Here is a 19,326-nt window from a genome sequence, read left to right as displayed (position 1 = left end):
GGCAAATAAAGAACAAAGGGTGGCCACCAACACCACCAGCAGCGCTTGTGGTGTTGCCAGGAAACTTTCTCTATAAATGCTACTTTTCGTGAGTGTTCGCTCAAAATTTCATCAATTTTGGCAGCACGAAGCAGACCCAAACGAGCGTTGGAAGAAAAAAAGAACTAAGCTGAAAATAGAAAAATGGGCGTGGCCCAATGCACACGACTGATTAGATTGCGTTTTTGAAATATTTTTTTAAAATGCTTGTAAAAGGAATAGCATAACTTTTAATAAAAGTGAAAATAAACAGAAATTTTCACAAAAAGTTGCTCTACTCGTTGGTGTATTTGGTTTTAGTGAATTTTAAGGAACACTCCAGATTATTCAGCATCATTCAAACACGACCGCTTATTATGCTTAAAATGGGTATATTTCCCTTAGTTGGCATCATTGATTAATGACGATTTCCATAACTTCGCAAGCAATGGGATAATCGTTACCAAAAAGTATCAGCATGTGCACGGAGAAAAAAGTGTTTTATCAAAATCGTGAACATCCGTTCATGAAATTTGGAACCACGAAAAAAGTGTTCAAACGCCATGGTAGGTTTTTGAAAATCGTACCTTGGCATTTGAACACTTTGTTCGTGGTTCCGAATTTCGTGAACGGGTGTTCACGATTTTGGGAACTCTTCTCTTCCGTGTGTAGGGCACTATTCTAAACAACTTGTAGAAGGAATTTGTGAAAATATTGATAGCGACGCAAAATGTATATCTTTGAACAAAAAATCATGGTGATGATAGAAGTCTTCACGTTTATAACAATTTTTACTGTGCACAGACTGTGATTTTATTTTTAGCTGTTTCATCTTTCACTAATCGAGCAGACAAAACGCCCCGGTTGTCATTTTGTGTTTGACTTCCGAGCGTGTTGGTAGTTTGTCGAGAATTTTCGGGGATATCATGATAGCCAATTTGAGGAATGTAATATTGCTGCTGCTAATGGCAACAATAGCAGCTGCAGAAGAATTTTCAATGATTACGAATTCAAGTGATGCATTGAATGATACAACGCTAGTTTTCGAAGACTATGTGCCATATCCGGATATTTTGAGTATAAGATGAATTAGATTATTTAGAAAAGATGTAACTGGAACTTCATATTTTTCAGCTGGCGTTTGCTGCATTTTGATGATGTTAATTGTTCTTTATTTGCACATAAGAATACCTACAATACGTGCAATTTTCAAATGCTCTCTATCAAGTTTTCTCGTAGGAATGATTTCACTCTACTTTAGTTTAATAATTCTGTACTCAACCGAGACTTTGATTCCATGCTCGATTATTGGATACATGATTGGATTTTCAATAATTGTGAGCGTTTATTGGTTCTCCGTTATGTGCTATGAAAGCTATGCCGCATTTAGTGGCCAAAAAATGAGTGTTATCAGGTGTTGCTTGTACGGTTGGGGAATTCTTGGAGCATATCTGATAATCTGTATGGCTTTGAATAACTTGATTGAAGATGTAACATTTAAACCACCTTTCGCTATATGGATTTGTTCTTTTGGTGAGTTTAATTACCATCTTTTTATTACAGTTTTGTTAAATTTCCATTCAACATTCCAGGCAACGATACCGCAATGCTGCTGTACTACGTCCTGCCGCTGTCGTTCCTGATGCTGGCCAGTTTCTGTTTGCTGGTGAAGACCAAGCTGCGAATCAACCAGATTGCCAGCCAGCCCGAGGATACCATTCGAACCGACACCAAGCTCGATCGCGAGCGGTTCTTCCTGACCGTGCTGATTTCCGTCGTGTTGGCACTTTCTTTCGCGCTGAACGTGCTTTCATGGGCTTTCCCGGACAACCACGTGTTGTACTTCCTGTCCAGCGTCTCGTTCTATGTCGTGGGGGTGGTCATCTTTTTCCTGTTTATCTGCAATCGCCACGTTGATCAGTGGTGCGGAAGATCTCGTTGAAAAAGATTTAGTAGAAAAAAAAAGTATGAGGAGACCAATAAACTGATGATCAAATGATTTTTTTAACCGATTTTAACCCCAATGAAATATAACGATTCAGTTCTGAAAATGTCGGGAAATAGCCTTTCATTAACATGCCGTTTTTATCCTGGAGTACTTGAAAAAGTACACCAAGGTATAATGTTGGGATTTTTTTTATTAGCATTGAAATAATTGAAATTGTATTTCAATTCTCAAAAACAAATTTAAGGCTACAATTTGCTGGGAATTCAATAAATTATTTTTAAATATAACAAGTTTAAAAATTATTCCTTCTTGGAACGGTTTTTTCAAAAGACCGGAACTCAATAAAAGAACCGCGGTTCTTTTTTTGTGAGCTATGATTCGATCGCTCTTTTAAATGAACCGGCTCTTTGAGCGGCTCGTTCTTTTTTTGCCTACCTCTAGTTTTGATGTTTTTGAAAAAAAAACCGGTATTGCTCTCTGATTTTTCAAGCCAACATTGAAGGGGGGCAATTTTGAAAAATATTTGCTGCTACTAAGCCCTCCTTCAAAATTGGTAGGAAAAATCAGGATGCATTTTTATTTAATTTAAAAAAAAAAATAATGGAATCAGAGTTCTAATCAACTTAAAACAATCTAAAATGCATTTTTCTGCATTAACAATCATATTTAGCATGTTTGGGCAATGATTTTTTTTAATGGAATGCCAATGTACAGCATCGTAAAACTTTTTTTTTCTCGAAAAAAAAAATCCGTCAATATTTTTTTTATAGGCCTAATATTGATTGTTTAACCTTTTTGAAATGTTAGTCTTGATTTAAAAAATTTGAACATATTTTTTTCGAAAAGATCAGAAAATTTCACGAATGTTACATATTTTAACATTGAAAATCGGACCATTAGTTGCTGAGATAACGACGTTAGAAAATGGTGGGTTTTTTGGGTGAGATTAAAAAACATAAATTTTCCTGTTTTTAAACCTTTGCATGGCAATATCTCTGCAACTAAGGGTCGTATCAACAAAGTTCAAAAAAGCAAAATATAGAGAATTTAAAAAATAAATTACTGCGTCTTTTTTGAAAAAAGTTACCTAAAATAACTATAACTTGAAAACGGCGCACTTTATCAAAATTTCACTTCAGTACTTTTTGAATGCAAATTCGAATTCGAAAATGAAATTAAAAAATTGTATTGATTCTAAAAATCATAACTCGGTCAAAGATTTTTCGCCCATTCTGGAAATTTCTAAAAAGTTGGCATCAAGTCCCCTAAAACATATCAGAAAAAAAGTGTTTTTTTGCAAATCAAGTTTTAGTGACAAAAAGTCAATCAAAGTCAATCACCGAATATTTTTTCACCGTGTATCATATTTTTTCAGTGTAGTCCTCATCCATATATACAACTTTGCCGAAGACACCAAATCGATCAAAAATACCTTCAAAAGGCACGGATTTTTGAATTTTTACATATCATTTTTGTATGGACAGTTGCCAAATTTGTATGGAAAATTTTATGGGCAAACTAATGATGCAAAATGGCTTCTTTGGGCATACCGAAGGCACCAAAAAAGTTTCAGCCGGATTAAAAAATACTAAAAATATCGAATGACCGAAATCTCAGAGAATTGCTCTCTTATTATTTATTATTTGTTTTTCAAGGTGGCGAATGGATTCCGTTTTTTTAACAATAATAATAATAATAATAATAATAATAACGATAGTAATAGTGCTGATTAGTCTGTACCATTTTAAGATTATGTAATTCTAGATGCTCACTTCTTAAATGATAGATTATTATGTTGAATACATGTTTTCTTGGACAAGAAAAAAAAACAAATGCTCATTTAATTATAGGTAATTTATTTTTTCAATGCATGCAGTTTGTACAAAAATTTTCCACGAACATTTTTCTCAAAGAGAAAAAGTAAATTTCAACACTCCAGAGTCGAGATAACAATGTTTTTCATGAAAAGTGCCAATTTTCAAAATTTCTCATAATTCATATGCTTTGAAAATATAATAATCATATATTGAATAAATAAATATAAAAGTAAACAAGATTTCATGAGTTACTTATTCCTAAGGAAACCCCAAAATAAGAAAAGATTGGGTTTTCATTAAATGATACATGTTGTCCACGTTACCACATTCATTTTCTGCCACTACTACATGCTATCCACTACCCTGATGCTCCCTCCCCATTCCTCCACTATGGGAGTATGGGAGCGTTCTTGTATCACGAATTTATTCATTTGGTGTTTTAAGACGTTCCCTCCCCCAAACACTACCGTCAACCCCTGCGTTACGTGATACAAGAACGCTCTCTACAAAACTAAAATATAAAATATCGTCATCTGGGACAAATCGGGACACACAGTCTTGGACGTTTGATATTCGAAAAATTAGTTTTGATTTTTAATCTATAATTTTGGACACCACTGAGTTCAAATCCCATTTATTTCACATTAATTAGTTCACCATCAATTCTACATTGTCGTGCTATCTTGTCGCACGTCGCTTTTTGACGTTCCGAGAAAAATGGGTTTTCATGTTTGACCTCAAAAAATATAGCACTAAATGTAAACAATAACAAACACGTTTTGTTTGGTTAAGCAATTTGTGCATTGTCCTGAAGTTTGGTTGAATTTGGTTGCTGGAGTCCCGAGTTATAATTACAAATGGTTACGGTTGTCGGGCATGTACGTGTGTTAAAAGCGTTCTGACCTCAATTTTCAGGCTGTGTCAAGATAGCACGACAAGGTGGAGACTTTTTTCAAATGAAAAGTGACAACAATGCACGGAGTTTTTTTTCGGTTTTTATTAAATGTCTCAGGATTGAAATCGAATTTTGGGAATCTGTGAAGGTCAAAAAGAGATGCATTGCAAGCTGGCGTTCTTAACTCAATTTGGCCCAAAATGGACGTGCGACAAGATAGAACGACAATGACGATTTGCTTATAGTAACGATCAAACGTACCTACAAATTCGCTGTCATTACGCGTTCTTCCCGCGAATGCTTTCACCCCCATCACGGTTCATTTCACCAACGGCGTCGTCGTCGTCGTCGTCGATCCACGGACGACGATCACCCGCACCCAGAGCGAATGAATGAAATTTTTATTTTTAGGCGATCGCGATCGCGCACTTATCAAAGCCAGACAAAAACAACCACGGCGCTTGTCTCGCGGTGTCATTCTGATCTTGACTTCCAAACTAGACTGTGAAATTTTGTCCCTTCGGGTTGAATTTACTTTATTTTTGTGTAGTGATATCGATTTGAGATATGAGGATTAAGTTAAAAGATTGTGTGCTAATGTTGCTGATGGCAACGCTAGTAGCAGCAGATCCAGAGAAAGCAGCTCCTAAAGATGTCTTGGAGGAAGATATTCTACCCTATCCGTATATCTTGAGTAAGTCGCACTTTTGAAGCCATGCGTGAGTGTTGCTCAAATGTGTTCTCTTTCGTATTCTTTTAGCCGGTGTTTGCTGCATTTTGATGATGCTGATCGTGCTATATTTGCACATTCGAATCCCCCAGATTCGTTCGATCTACGGTTGGGCGCTGCCAAGTTTTCTCGCTGGACTGATAACGCTGTACTTTAGCTTCGTGATCATGAACTCCCACGTAACGGCTATACCGTGCTCGGCGTTGGGATACATGCTCGGGTTCTCCATAATAGTTTGCATTTGCTGGTTCAACGTCATGTGTTACGATTGCTACGCGGTGTTCAGCGGTCGCACTCGAAGCTTGGCCAGATATTGCCTATACGGGTGGGGTCTTCCGGGGGCTTACCTGGCCATCTGTCTGACGCTGAACAATTTGAACATTCTGGAAGAGAAACTCAAGCCACCGTTTACGTTCTGGGGATGTGCCATCGGTAAGTTTTGGTCAATTCTCCAACAACCTCCCTCCAAAACCACTTCCCTTCTTCAGGCAACGAAAATCAAACCGCCGATCTGCTGTACTTCTTCCTGCCGATGACGCTGCTGATGGTGGTGAACGTGGTTCTGCTGGTGAAGACTAAGCTGAAGGTCAACAAAATTGTCAACCAACCGGAGGACACCATCCGCACCGACACCAAGCTCGACCACGAGCGCTTTGGGTTGACGGTGCTGATCTTCATTGCGATGATCATCTCGTTTGGGCTGGACATGTTCTCGTGGGCCATGGAGGATTACGAGTGGCTGTACTTTATGTCCAACGTTTCGGTGTACATGCTGGGGGTGATTATATTCTTCCTGTTCATTTGCAACCGTCACGTTGATCAGTGGTGCGGAAGGTCGCATTAAGTGTCGAACGATTGTTAAAAATGACCCAAGATCTTGAAACGAAAACCTGACTAACGACCACTTTTCCAAAATGACGACTGATGAGTTAATGACGACGAATGCAAATAAACCTCGCTTAACCGAGTGCTGTGAATCCATTTAATGGGTTGAAAATGATTTTTGTTTTGCTCGAACTTCATCTTTATTTTCTATTATATCAATTTAAATGTTTGATGATTTGTACATAAAACAATATTTTTAAACGCAAATTGTCTAAATTATTACCTCAAACAAAAAACCCCGATGAACCGTTAAAAAATCAATAAGATGTAACACCAGGTTTATTATTACATTTGAAATATTGATTGACTTCATGATTTTGTGGTAACGACACAGTCAAGTTTCATTTCCTCTAACGCTGTTCAACTAGAAACTTGATAAACTTTTTTCTGTGCCATCTGTGGTCGAATAGCGTGAACTTTTTTTTTTGTCGGGCATGCGCACTACAAGTTATCTAATTCTTGCTTTGGAACGTAAGCTTTTTGCAAAAGCACACCCATGGGATAAAATGTTCGAATATTTGACTGTTTGCTTTATCCACATATTTCAAAGTGTTACGTTGGAATTTTTCAAAGCATTTTTTTTATAAAACCATCAATTATTCCAAACAAATTGTTCGACATGTTTACAAGAAAAAGCGTGGAACAAGATTTGAAAACATAGTAACTTAATATTTGGTTAAGGATTGTGAAGACTATTTAGGTGTAATATAAAATATTATTTTTTTATAAACTGGCTTTAACAATGAAAAATCTGTGGCATGTTTTTAAATTATTTATTTGCGATTAACGACTACTTAACTCTAGAGTCATTTGGGTCTGATACATGGAGTTTACAATCAAAACTATCTGATCTGATTTTTTTTATAAATAAGGCTGAAACAAATATTTTCAAAAGTTTTTGTCACCCTTCAAAATCGGCGTGAAAAATTAAGGGGCAATTTTTTTTTTCAAAAAACTTCAAAATTTAAGTGCAATCATCTGAAATAAATTTCATCATTCATTTTTAGCATGTTTGGGTTAGTTGTAAAATGTTTTGAACTTTTGAAAGCTGTCGATGTACAGTACGGAAAAAAGCTTTTTTTTCGCTAGAATTTTTGTTTTCGTCAAATCTCGCTTTTTTTGATAAGGCTGGTACAAATTTTATTTAAAGTTTTTGTCAAACCCCCTCCCCACCAAAGTTGGCCCGAAAAATCAGAGGAAAATTTTTTTTTTTTCAAAGCATTTCAAAATTTCAATGGAAATTTTAGTGCAAGTTGAAATTGATTCAAAATGCATTCCCCTGCGTTTGAAATTATTTTTAAGCATGTTTGGGTTGATTTAAACATGTTTTGAATTTTTGAAAATTTTTGATGTTTTATATCGCATTAAGTTTTTTTTTCATTTTTTTTTGGTTTCGTCAAATTTTACTTTTAAAACCACTGAACTAGTGTAAAATGCATTTTAAAACACTTTTTGCATGCAAATGTTGAGACTTAGCTTGTTATTTAAAATTTTATATTATTATTTTTTTTAAATTAAATTGCGTTTTCAAAAGGAATTTTGAAAATTTGCTGTTTTAATTTTTACTAAATTGGCAAATTTTACAAAAATAAGGCGGAACAAGGATAATTATTAGAAAAATTATAAATATTTCTGGATTAAAATTAAATTTTTCAAACATAATACTTCTTATAAAATGATATATTTCACATTTTTTAAAGTTATTTTACAAATTAGATTTAAAAACTTTTTTTGTTATTTTTAATAAATCTTGACCCGCAGTTTCTAAAGCTTTTAAAAGCTTCATATAAAAAAACCGATGTAATAATTTAGATGATCTGAATGTGTTCTAAACGAAATCAATCAAGAATATCAAAATACAGTGCAAGAATCTAGCTCAAATAGCTGTTTCAATTCGCCCCATGTGTCCCGATTCACCCCAGATGACGGTACGCTATCAAAGTGGTAAAGTAAAGTAAATCTTTCCCAGTTCCTGAGGGGAACACCCTTGAAGAGTATCGGGGCCGGCATTTACAAAGCGGATTCAGTGGCAGTTTCATTCTCAACTTAATGTTAACATGTTAAGGTTAATGTTAACATTCCATAGGTCGCCTTCCTAAGGTGTCGTGATAAGGTCCAGTTTGTGACGATACACTACCTTCCCTTTACTAAGCAATCGAATCCAGAAGAGAAACGATCACCAGTTGTGTTGGTCCGAGCCGGGATTTGAACCCCGATCTACCGCTTACTAGGCGGGAGCGTTACCACTAGGCTATCAAAGTGGGTATGACCAAAAAGGCACCAAATTTCCAACTCATCGACATTTTGAAATGCAAATTTGTTATTGTTAAAAAGTACGCAAAGGGGTCGTACCGAAATTATCATTTAGGACAAAGTTTCACGTAAATCGAAGAAGGTAAAAGTGGTGAAAGTTGATAAAAAGTACCCATAATTAAGATGAGTTTAATTCACTCGTTTGTGAAAGTAAAATTACATAATGGTTCTAATTTTCAATATTGATTTATATTACCATGATTTTGTGATTGATTTTATGCACAAGACTATTAAGTTAATGTTTTTTTTTTCGGTGCAATTAAAATCAAACGTTTTTTTAATGTTATCAATTCAGTGAGTCCAATAGAACACCAATCTCATACCGGTAAAAATAGTGGACAAATACTAAATATCTACAGGACTCGTAAGGTCCCCGCCTAGACCGTCACGTTGTGTCAACCAATTTGCCAATACACTTCCTTTCTTCAAGTGTAGTCTTTCTGTAGGTGTGACCTTTTTTTATGCTGCTCTTCTCTGCCCTCCAACCCCAAAAGCTTTTTCCAACCTCTACAATCTTTTTTTCTTTCTCTTGCGGTTCTCATCGGATTGCAGTATCAAGAACCGGGTGTCCTACTTAGTATTCTGGAACCGTTTTGGCTTTGCTACAATATGTGAGGGGTTTCCTCTCGGTGTGTGCGTTTGCACCAAGGATCATGCTCTCGGAAAATCTTATTATTGCCCTTCCGGTGAGAGGACTTCCTCGTCGTCGTCGTCGGGACATGCCACTCAACTACGACGACACGCTTCATGGCATAGTAAAGTGGTGGTGGTGGTGGTGGTAATTTGTTTGGCCAAACAATTTGCACTGCTAATCCTGACATTGTCTTCGTACCGGAAGGCTGTCACGGAAAAGATGACAATCGAAGCACGAAGTTGTGGTGTGATTGATTTTGATTAAGCGCGTGATGGCAGCACTAGCATACGGCGAGGGAAGGATATATTTGAAACAGTATTCCTTTTTCCTTGTGTTGAAACCTGTAAAAAGATAGTTTAGGATTTGCTTTACAAATAAAACTAATAATATTCAATTGAATTCGAGTTTTTGGTTAACCCCATGCGTAAACTAGTTGTATACGCCACTAATTTCAAAATTAAACTTTTTCTGCTGAAGTCTGCATAGTGTCATACCTGACCATCTCTTTAACAATTATTTTTTCAAAAGTTTGGATGAATAATGTTTTTAAAAAGGTAATTGCAGATAAATTCTGGGGTACATTTTTTCAGAGATGAAAAGGGATAACAAATAATAAAAATACAAACGTACTGATAACAATTTTAATTAAAAACACAATATTTTATCAAACGCTGTTTGCACATAAAATTACATTGCAGTTTGAAAGTTTTTTGAAATAATATGTCTTTTGCTCCTCGATTTTTTTTGGACCGTACTTTTTTGAAAACAAATGTTAGAAACACAGTGGCAGTCTCCCTGAATAGTAAAATAACATTCTGGGCAACTAAATTTGAAAATTAAATTTTAATTTTGTCAAGGTCAATGTAACGGAATATGAGATATCTTTTAACATATTTTTTACAAATTTAAAGTTAAAAAAAACTTCTAAATTTGGAATGGTGAAGCACATTTGATTCGAAAATCATTCATAAAAACTAAGAGATACTTTCATACATTTTTTTAAATGAAACTAGAGGTTCAATACAGTGAAAACAATGTAATATGCGTTTTGCTGCGTTTATAATCAATAAAACTTTTGGGCTTGCTAAAAAATATAATGCACAGTAGTGAATTTCATTGCAGAGAACAATTGTTTTTTTTTTCGCAGATGATAAGTTGTATTGTGTTTCTTAACCCTCTAACGCTAAACTTTTTTTTTCAAATTTTAATTTTTCTCGTGTTCAGAAGGTAATTTTGAGCAGCTTTTGTTCCACAAAAAACATTACTTCTCTGATTTTTATGTTTTTCTTGCAACATTTTTAGAATTTTTATTTGCATTTTTTATGATTATTTTAAGCTTTGTTCGTTTTTCGCTTATTCTGACGCCTCCTATCATTACTTTTTAAAGCCACTTCTTCAATGTTTTGCTTGTTTATAACATTTTCTACTATAGAATGATACCATTACCATTTAAATTTATAAAAATGCGTAGAGTCATAGTCTGGTACACATTTTTCACATAGAATATAGTACATTTTAGTAAAAAAAAACTCTGCCAAATTTCACACCAGATTTTTTTTAACTTTGTCAAAGTCACATGTAACAAGTTAAACTTCCAAAACTGCTTTTTTAAATTTAATAGCCTTTCATTCCAATGCTTAGGCTTCATCCATAAAGTACGTCACGCTAAAATCAGCCAAAGTTTACCCCCCTCCCCTTCTTTGTCACACTTTTCCTATACTTTTAACACGCAATGTCACACTTGCTCAGACCCCCCCTCCCCCCCTAGAGCGTGACATACTTTATGGATGACGCCTTATTACAGATCAAAAATATGCTGAAAATTATTTTTTTTTAGAATTTTTAGATTGATGTTAAAATTCATGAAATAAATTGTTAAAAAACAACTTTTTTGGTACAAAATGCACTTGAAATTTTTACACATTTTTTTTTGCATTTTCTCGACATTGACTAAAGTGAAGGGACTTAAGGTTTAATCTTAAATTTCAAAGGCCAACTGTTTTTTTTTTCATTTCATGTCCTTGGATTTGGATGTGATCGAGGGAAGAGAAGTGAAAATAAAATTCTATGCCAAAAACAGTATTTCGATGCCTCTGTGCTCTCTTCTTCTAATCTTGCTGTTTTTTTTCTATCTAAGAGAGCACAGAGGCATCGATCTAGCAGAAAAAAAGTGTTTTTTGATAGAAATTCTAAGTGTCCTTAAAATAAAAAAAAACTGTTTTAAAATGTTTTAGGCATAGATATTACTTGCTTTTGAAAGGTTTATAAAAAAAGTGAAAAATAAAGCCATACATATGAGCCATTGGGATGAGAAACAAAAGGCCGAAAGACATAAGGTCGAATGGACAAAACTTCGAAAGGACAACATCATAATTTTAACAAATATTTGCCTGTGTTTGATATTGATTTTGATTATCAATTTGTTTTAGAGTCAGAAATGTATGATAATTAGTTTTTCATTTGACAGAGACTCAGCTTTTCAAACCCTTGAAAAATAATTTGCAAATCAATTACGACCAAATTGGTCCTCGAGAACCCATCTAATACCATCAGTCATTAAAAAATTCCTACCATTCCAGCTTCTAAAAACCTCAACTCTACCAATTCCACCTGAAGCAATGTTCTCACCCTCCCCCTTCCTATTCGTCCTGATCCCAAAAGTGCACCCCAAAATTCATCTTTTCATCCCCTCACAACAAAACCCCTCAAACAAAAAAGGACACTTCACAGGGACTCACTCCTCCGTGGACATGAAAAAGCATCCTCTCCCACACTACTGTTTCGTCTAATTCAATTTCAACTTTTGTGGTGGTCTCGTCCCTCGCTCATTGTCGTGTCGTTTACTCCTGAGTGGAAAATTATGCAAATTTTCGGCCGTCGGTCGGTTCCTTCGCCCAGGACAGGACTCTTCAATCCACATTGCTTTTCACCCACGATTAAGTCGATTATTTGACGGGATAAATTTCATTTGCACGCAGCTCAACAGTGTGACACGGAGGGCACAACGAAAAAAAAAAAAGAAAAGAGCTGGGGTGAAGGAAGGAAAACGCCGGGAAAATGTCATTCCAGCGAAGATTATCTCAGATAATACGATTTTTTGCTATTTGCTGGCGCTCTTTTACGTGTTTGAAGCGGAGCAAAATTTGCTCCGAATCCGAGGGGTTTACCCGTTTTTTTGCGTTCACGACGTTGTGTTGACGGAAACTGGGCAGTTTTTTTGTCAGTGTCATCTCGACGTGATGATGTTAGGGGAGTGGAGGTTGTGTGGGGCTCACTTTTTGAAAATTTGTTTTTAAGTCATTAGATAGTGTAAAGTAGAGTAGATTAGAGCTAGAGCTAGAGCTAGAGCTAGAGCTAGAGCTAGAGCTAGAGCTAGAGCTAGAGCTAGAGCTAGAGCTAGAGCTAGAGCTAGAGCTAGAGCTAGAGCTAGAGCTAGAGCTAGAGCTAGAGCTAGAGCTAGAGCTAGAGCTAGAGCTAGAGCTAGAGCGAGAGCTAGAGCATAGGAAGAGCCTAGAGCTGAGCTAGAGCTAGAGCTAGAGCTAGAGCTAGAGCTAGAGCTAGAGCTAGAGCTAGAGCTAGAGCTAGAGCTAGAGCTAGAGCTAGAGCTAGAGCTAGAGCTAGAGCTAGAGCTAGAGCTAGAGCTAGAGCTAGAGCTAGAGCTAGAGCTAGAGCTAGAGCTAGAGCTAGAGCCAGAGCTAGAGCTAGAGCTGAGCCTAGAGCTAGAGCTAGAGCTAGAGCTAGAGCTAGAGCTAGAGCTAGAGCTAGAGCTAGAGCTAGAGCTAGAGCTAGAGCTAGAGCTAGAGCTAGAGCTAGAGCTAGAGCTAGAGCTAGAGCTAGAGCTAGAGCTAGAGATCTAGCTAGAGCTAGAGCTAGAGCTAGAGCTAGAGCTAGAGCTAGAGCTAGAGCTAGAGCTAGAGCTAGAGCTAGAGCTAGAGCTAGAGCTAGAGCTAGAGCTAGAGCTAGAGCTAGAGCTAGAGCTAGAGCTAGAGCTAGAGCTAGAGCTAGAGCCAGAGCTAGAGCTAGAGCTAGAGCTAGAGCTAGAGCTAGAGCTAGAGCTAGAGCTAGAGCTAGAGCTAGAGCTGAGCTAGAGCTAGAGCTAGAGCTAGAGCTAGAGCTAGAGCTAGAGCTAGAGCTAGAGCTAGAGCTAGAGCTAGAGCTAGAGCTAGAGCTAGAGCTAGAGCTAGAGCTAGAGCTAGAGCTAGAGCTAGAGCTAGAGCTAGAGCTAGAGCTAGAGCTAGAGCTAGAGCTAGAGCTAGAGCTAGAGCTAGAACTAGAGCTAGAGCTAGAGCTAGAGCTAGAGCTAGAGCTAGAGCTAGAGCTAGAGCTAGAGCTAGAGCTAGAGCTAGAGCTAGAGCTAGAGCTAGAGCTAGAGCCAGAGCCAGAGCTAGAGCCTAGAGCCAGAGCTAGAGCTAGAGCTAGAGCTAGAGCTAGAGCTAGAGCTAGAGCTAGAGCTAGAGCTAGAGCTAGAGCTAGAGCTAGAGCTAGAGCTAGAGCTAGAGCTAGAGCTAGAGCTAGAGCTAGAGCTAGAGTTAGAGTTAGAGTTAGAGTTAGAGTTAGAGTTAGAGTTAGAGTTAGAGTTAGAGATAGAGTAGAGTAAAGAAAAGTGAAAAATAAATGTGTATCATTAAAAGAAAAATTAAGGATCTTTTGCATTTCAAACCCCGCCCTCCCCTAGCAAATCCCAAGCGTTGATGAGGGTTATTTCGTGGTGGGTTCCATCAGCAGAAGAGTCATCAGCAACCAAAAAAAACACAAGAAAAAACCGAGCAGCTTGCAGCTCACTGCTAGACTGAGCTTGGGCCCAAGTCGTTCAGAAAGCTATTCATCGTTCTTCATCCAGTCGCCTGGCAGGGCAGGGCAGCCACCACACCGAAGAAGGTCCACGTGAATTCCACGCAGTCCTAATTCGCGATTCTTTGCTGGGCTCAATTTGCATTTAGATTGCGCCCTGAATAGTGTCTTGAGAAAACAATAATAATCCGCGTAATGCGAGGGGTTTAACATGAATAAACTTGAGGGAATAAAATCTGAGAATAAGGAAGTTTTAGTTGGTGTCTCGAGAGTTCTTAAAATATTTATTAAAATAAATTGTGATTGAAAAACGATTCAATGTTTGAATTGTTTCATTAAAACCTGATCAAATTTAAAATTGTCACACTGCAATGTGGGTTTAGACAACATTTGTCTAATTTTAATTGCTCATGAAAAGCCTATTCCAATCTGATTTATTGCACCTTTGAACCATTTCTTACACTTCTTCATCACAAATAACCCAGAAGAGGTGTGTGACAGAATTTACATGGCCTCTTTCATGGTCAAAAGTCATTCACTTCTGTTGAATATTCTGAGTGTACAACGGAGCTTTCGTTCTTACAAACCAAAATTGGGATAACAGACATCGACCTCTTACGGGCTCCTATTCTCTGTAGGGCTTAATACGAAACATTTACAATAGTTAAATATTACCCTAAGCCAGTGTGCTATGTGGGCAACACCTTCACTGAACATCAACGCACAATTGTCCTTTATCAGCTTCTTCTAATTACAAGTTTTTCAGGTGAGACATTTAAGCCACTAAAATGCAACTTTCCACTTTCAATTTCGAGCTCAGGGCGTTCCAAGCACGCCCATACATGCCACTTGGTCAGCCTCTCTCGTAAAAGATTGTATCCTGTTTTAGCTTGAATATTTAATCACGTGGAAAATGTGAATCTCCTTCACACTTACGGTCGTCCAAACCTCCCCCTGCCCTCGCCCTTCTAGTACATCAGGTCAGTCTGGCTGGTCGGGACAGATGGATGGAGTCTGGCCCAGCAGAACTGGAACCTCCATGGCAAACTTATGGCTAGTGGTGGCTCATCGCTTTATGAATGGCTTCTGAAACTTGCCAGATTATGGCCGGCTAAACGAGGCCACAAGTGTGTGTGTGTGTGTTTGTAGGTGACTGCCACCCGCCCAGCCAGGAAGTGCCACTCTGAGACAACTGAGTTCCGGAAGCGACTTCTAGGACAGGAGTTCTAGTTGGAGGGATCAGGAGTGCAGCAGGAAATAAATCGTATTATAGCCCTCCCCCCCCCCTCAACCCGCTTGTCTTCTTGTCTGTGGCTACGGGGAAAGGGACTCGGCTAGGACAGCTTTATGGTCCGCTTGGAAAATGATAAATGTTTAATTTTAATTTAAATTCCTTGTCCAACGGGTGTCGTTGGCGATAGTGGATTTTAATAATTTTGTCAATTGATGTCACCATTAGACGTTTACAAAATGAGCTTGGATGTGTTTACTGCTGTTCTGAGATTGCAAATTTATGTGAAATAAATTGGATTAAAACTTGATTATTCAACAATAAGATCCCTTGTAAAGTATATCTACAAAACAGGCAAAGTAACGGTAACAAGTAAAGTTAAAACTTATGCGATTTAAAATCCAACTCATCCAACTCAACTAAAAAATACGCAAAGCAAAAAAGTAAAAAAGCAAAAAAGCAAAAAAGCAAAAAAGCAAAAAAGCAAAAAAGCAAAAAAGCAAAAAAGCAAAAAAGCAAAAAAGCAAAAAAAAAAAAAAAAAGCAAAAAAGCAAAAAAGCAAAAAAGCAAAAAAGCAAAAAAGCAAAAAAGCAAAAAAGCAAAAAAAAAAAAAAAAAGCAAAAAAGCAAAAAAGCAAAAAAGCAAAAAAGCAAAAAACGAAAAAGCAAAAAAGCAAAAAAGCAAAAAAGCAAAAAAGCAAAAAAAGAAAAAAGGCAAAAAAAAAATGTTTTCAAATATAGGTTCTATTGACTCAAAGTTGAACTCTCACAATACTTTTTTTTTAATTTTCGAAAAATTTTAATATGTTTTGAAGACTAATAAGTACATCTTTTGAGCCACATTTTATGATGCTACAAAATCTGGTTTAGTATTTATAATTTTTTGAAAAATTGTACTTTTTGGAAAATATCGAAAATTTGGACAAAAAAAATATTAAAAATTATTATTTGAAGCATAAACGAAATTGCATTCGAAAAGTAATACAATTTTTATGGTAAAATTTACCATTTTCAACTAGTGGTTACATTAAGGTATGAAGTGTCGTTTTTTAACAGTTTATTGAGTTTAATAAATAATTCTTGAAAGAAACGCATCACTGATGAGTTTTTTTGTGAATTTTGCGAATTGTTCTGATCATTTTAATAAAAATATACAATTTTTAAATTTGTTTAATATGAAATAAGGAGAGCAAGCTATTTTAAACCTTTTCAAAAGGTAAGCTTGATTTTAACATTTTGAAATTATTTTCATTGAAGAGATCAGCAAATTTTACAAAAGCTTAAATTTTACATTGCAAATCGGACCACAGGCTAATTAAGTGACACTTAGAGAAATAAATGTTCATCGATTTGAATTCTATGTGAAGCTGTAAATCAGAAACTAATTGCCAGATTTTGAAATTTCGAGAGAAAATTTTATTGGACATTATCAAAAACTATTTTTTAAATGCAAACAAACGAAAAAAAAAAACCCCCAAAAGTAGCTATAATTTGAAAACGGTACAAATTTTTGTAGAGAACTTTTTGATTGCTAATTCGGTTATGCATAGAAAAATATTTGTAGTAGTTTTTTTTGTCCAGATTTTCGATATTTTCAAGAAACTTTCTCTCAATCCAGATTATGCACCATTACGCACGCAAATAAATAAAAAAGTTTAAAAAATGAATTTATGAGCCATGGTTTCAACATTTCAATGAAAAAAGTGTTTTAAAGTGCATTATACACCTGTCCAGTTGTTTTGCAATCATTAGTTTCCAAAATATCTAAGTATTGACGAAAATTTTATTTTCGTGAAAAAAAAAGTTTTTGTGGTTCTGTGCATTTGAACTTCATAAAAATTTAAAATATTTTAAATCCAACCCAAACATGCTAAATATGATTATCAATGCAAAAAAATGCATTTTAGATTGTTTTCAGTTGATTTAACTTCTGTTTTTATTGAAGTTTTGAATTTATTTTTTAGTATTTTTTTTTTGCGCGAACGCGTTTTCCTTGAACCTATTAATTACAAAAATTTCTAATCATAACCTACAACTATGCCGAAGACACCAAATCGATTGGAAAATCCCTTCTCAAGGTACAGAATTTTATGCATTTACATACCAATTTTGTGTGACTAGCCCCCAAAATAGTATGGAGACTTTTTTGGAAAAATAACTAATGATGCAATATGACTTCTTTTGACGCAGGAAATGCATGTACAAAGTTTCATCCAAATCAAAAGATGAAAATTTAAAAATCCCTAAAAAAAGTTGTGAATTCGGAGAGAACTACTCGCTATTAATTATGAAAAATATTTTCATCAGTCTTACTGCCTTTAACATTGGTTGAACATGTTTTCTATTATATCAAAACTGTTATAAAGAGCGTTTTTTTTTGTAAATCAAACTCACATGGAATAGATATAAGAAGGGCAATTTTTTCAGCACTCGAGTGAATCATTTTCGTAAACAAAACATACGCACTTCCCCCAGTTATCGAAGTCATTCAACCATTCTCGCATGATTCACTCCACCAAAACACCAACTCCAGCACACAACTACCATCGCACCACGATCCAGCCGGTCTTCTCTTCGCGCGTTGTAACCGACATCCCTGATGACGACACTCCACACCACGAAGATCCCCCTTAAAAGCACCACAAACAAAGGTGCGCTCTGCTGGATGACTGACTGAACTGGGGCCAACAAACGTTAACAGCACCATGTTAATGACAAGTTGGAGTTCTTTTTTGGACGCGCGATTCGCGTTCATTTCGTGCTCGGAACTTGAACGACAAACATCAAAACGATGATCAAAGGCCTGTTTTTGGTGGCGGCGGCGGTTTTCGTGGGAGTTTTTGGTAAGTACATGAGTTGTGTGATTCATGGTGAAATTTAGTAACATGTTTTTGACCATCTCAACAGCCAATGAAGTTCAGCTGAACAAAGGAAATGTTGCTCTGGAACCGTCAGCTCGTCTCCCGAGAAGTGCTCAACAAACTAATCTTCCCGGATTTCCCAACTTTGTACCGTAAGTTCTGCTTGAAGCTTCTTAACTAACCAAATTTTAATCCAATTCTTAACTATGTTTTAGTCCCGGCTTCGACAACTCCAATATAGTGTCCCAGCATACCGATAGCAACAAAAATGGCTTTGCCCAGACAACAATCTACAAGTCCGATAACGGAATGGGTTCGTCTTCTGTGTCCGTTGCCAAATCGGTAAGAGTTCCTCTGCTGATCATATGCAGAAGTAGCTAATTAATTACATAAAAACAATCTACTTTTAGGCCTCCTCTACCGTCCAGCTGTCCTTCAGTTGTCTGATTGTGTTACTTGCAGCAGTTCCGCAGCTATTAAAGTTGTTTTAAGTGCTAAATTGTTGCAGTATTTATCGTTTTTACAGAGAGAAACAAGTGATAAAAATTTACAAACAGTGCTAAGAGAATAAACAAACAAGAGATGCTAAAACTTGTCTGCGTAGCGTTGTTTTGTGGTTGGATGTGTGGGAAGGTAATGTCGTATTTTGCGTCAAGGTCAGATGGGACAAGAACGCCAACCAGTGGCGAGTTCATCGCTCAATGAACTTGGAATAAGGCGTTATTGCGTGAATAGCAGCCAGCAGTTGTTATGCTTCGATGCATAGTAGAACTTGTTTGGCTTGTATGGGTTCCTTTGAATGTTTTGTTTTGTCTTGTTCTATACAAAAATCGCATGCAAAAGCATGCACATCACCTTCGTCGAAATAAACACTTAATATTACACACTGCATGTACAATTTTTGCAAACATTAAAAAAAGTTGCAACCGACGGGATTCAAACCCAGCAACAGTAAGGACTGGCGCCTTAGCACACTCGGCCATCAGACCGATGAAAAGCTGTAAGGATAAACGCATATATGAGCTTGACCACGGCTTGTCTAAAGGTTATTTTTATAAAACTTGAATGAACCTAGGTAATTCTTTCTGGAGCTTGTTGGGGGGACTGTCCTGAGTCAGGGAAACTGTTTTTCAAAAAATTCTATCGGTAAAAATTGATTTTATCTAATTTTGAAGTTTTTATACAATATATTTAAGCTAAAATC

At 36.5% G+C, this 19,326-nt stretch overlaps 3 protein-coding genes across 3 annotated transcripts; all 3 read left to right on the top strand.

Moving 5' to 3' along the window:
* The first annotated feature begins 1,500 nt into the window (after positions 1–1,500).
* On the top strand, positions 1,501–2,007 carry LOC119770145. The gene is made up of 2 exons (XM_038264516.1): positions 1,501–1,551; positions 1,611–2,007. The coding sequence occupies exon 2, from the start codon at positions 1,625–1,627 to the stop codon at positions 1,958–1,960; it is 336 nt and encodes a 111-aa protein (XP_038120444.1). The 5' UTR covers positions 1,501–1,551; positions 1,611–1,624; the 3' UTR covers positions 1,961–2,007.
* A 3,107-nt stretch (positions 2,008–5,114) lies between these two features.
* LOC6047264 (probable G-protein coupled receptor Mth-like 4) lies at positions 5,115–6,317 on the top strand. The gene is made up of 3 exons (XM_038263070.1): positions 5,115–5,372; positions 5,439–5,840; positions 5,897–6,317. The coding sequence occupies exons 1-3, from the start codon at positions 5,246–5,248 to the stop codon at positions 6,250–6,252; spliced, it is 885 nt and encodes a 294-aa protein (XP_038118998.1). The 5' UTR covers positions 5,115–5,245; the 3' UTR covers positions 6,253–6,317.
* An 11,602-nt stretch (positions 6,318–17,919) lies between these two features.
* Positions 17,920–18,717, top strand: LOC6047265. Its single transcript, XM_001864312.2, has 4 exons — positions 17,920–18,104; positions 18,169–18,274; positions 18,338–18,464; positions 18,533–18,717. Exons 1-4 carry the CDS (start codon positions 18,053–18,055, stop codon positions 18,611–18,613), a joined length of 366 nt encoding a protein of 121 aa, XP_001864347.2. The 5' UTR covers positions 17,920–18,052; the 3' UTR covers positions 18,614–18,717.
* Positions 18,718–19,326: the final 609 nt, after the last annotated feature.

Source organism: Culex quinquefasciatus, chromosome 3 (genome assembly GCF_015732765.1).
Source record: "Culex quinquefasciatus strain JHB chromosome 3, VPISU_Cqui_1.0_pri_paternal, whole genome shotgun sequence".
In the NCBI taxonomy this organism is placed as follows: domain Eukaryota; kingdom Metazoa; phylum Arthropoda; class Insecta; order Diptera; family Culicidae; genus Culex; species Culex quinquefasciatus.
This window is presented reverse-complemented; position numbering and strand designations above follow the sequence as displayed.

What these genes read in the sequence shown, in the direction of transcription:
- LOC119770145 (XM_038264516.1), top strand. Translation starts at nt 1,625, where the DNA reads ATGCTGCTGTACTACGTCCTGCCGCTGTCGTTCCTGATGCTGGCCAGT.
- LOC6047264 (XM_038263070.1), top strand. Translation starts at nt 5,246, where the DNA reads ATGAGGATTAAGTTAAAAGATTGTGTGCTAATGTTGCTGATGGCAACG. An exon ending in ACCCTATCCGTATATCTTGA is followed by an intron (nt 5,373 to 5,438) that starts GTAAGTCGCACT and finishes GTATTCTTTTAG; the next exon opens with CCGGTGTTTGCTGCATTTTG. An exon ending in GTTCTGGGGATGTGCCATCG is followed by an intron (nt 5,841 to 5,896) that starts GTAAGTTTTGGT and finishes TCCCTTCTTCAG; the next exon opens with GCAACGAAAATCAAACCGCC.
- LOC6047265 (XM_001864312.2), top strand. Translation starts at nt 18,053, where the DNA reads ATGATCAAAGGCCTGTTTTTGGTGGCGGCGGCGGTTTTCGTGGGAGTT. An exon ending in GGTTTTCGTGGGAGTTTTTG is followed by an intron (nt 18,105 to 18,168) that starts GTAAGTACATGA and finishes CCATCTCAACAG; the next exon opens with CCAATGAAGTTCAGCTGAAC. An exon ending in CTGTGTCCGTTGCCAAATCG is followed by an intron (nt 18,465 to 18,532) that starts GTAAGAGTTCCT and finishes ATCTACTTTTAG; the next exon opens with GCCTCCTCTACCGTCCAGCT.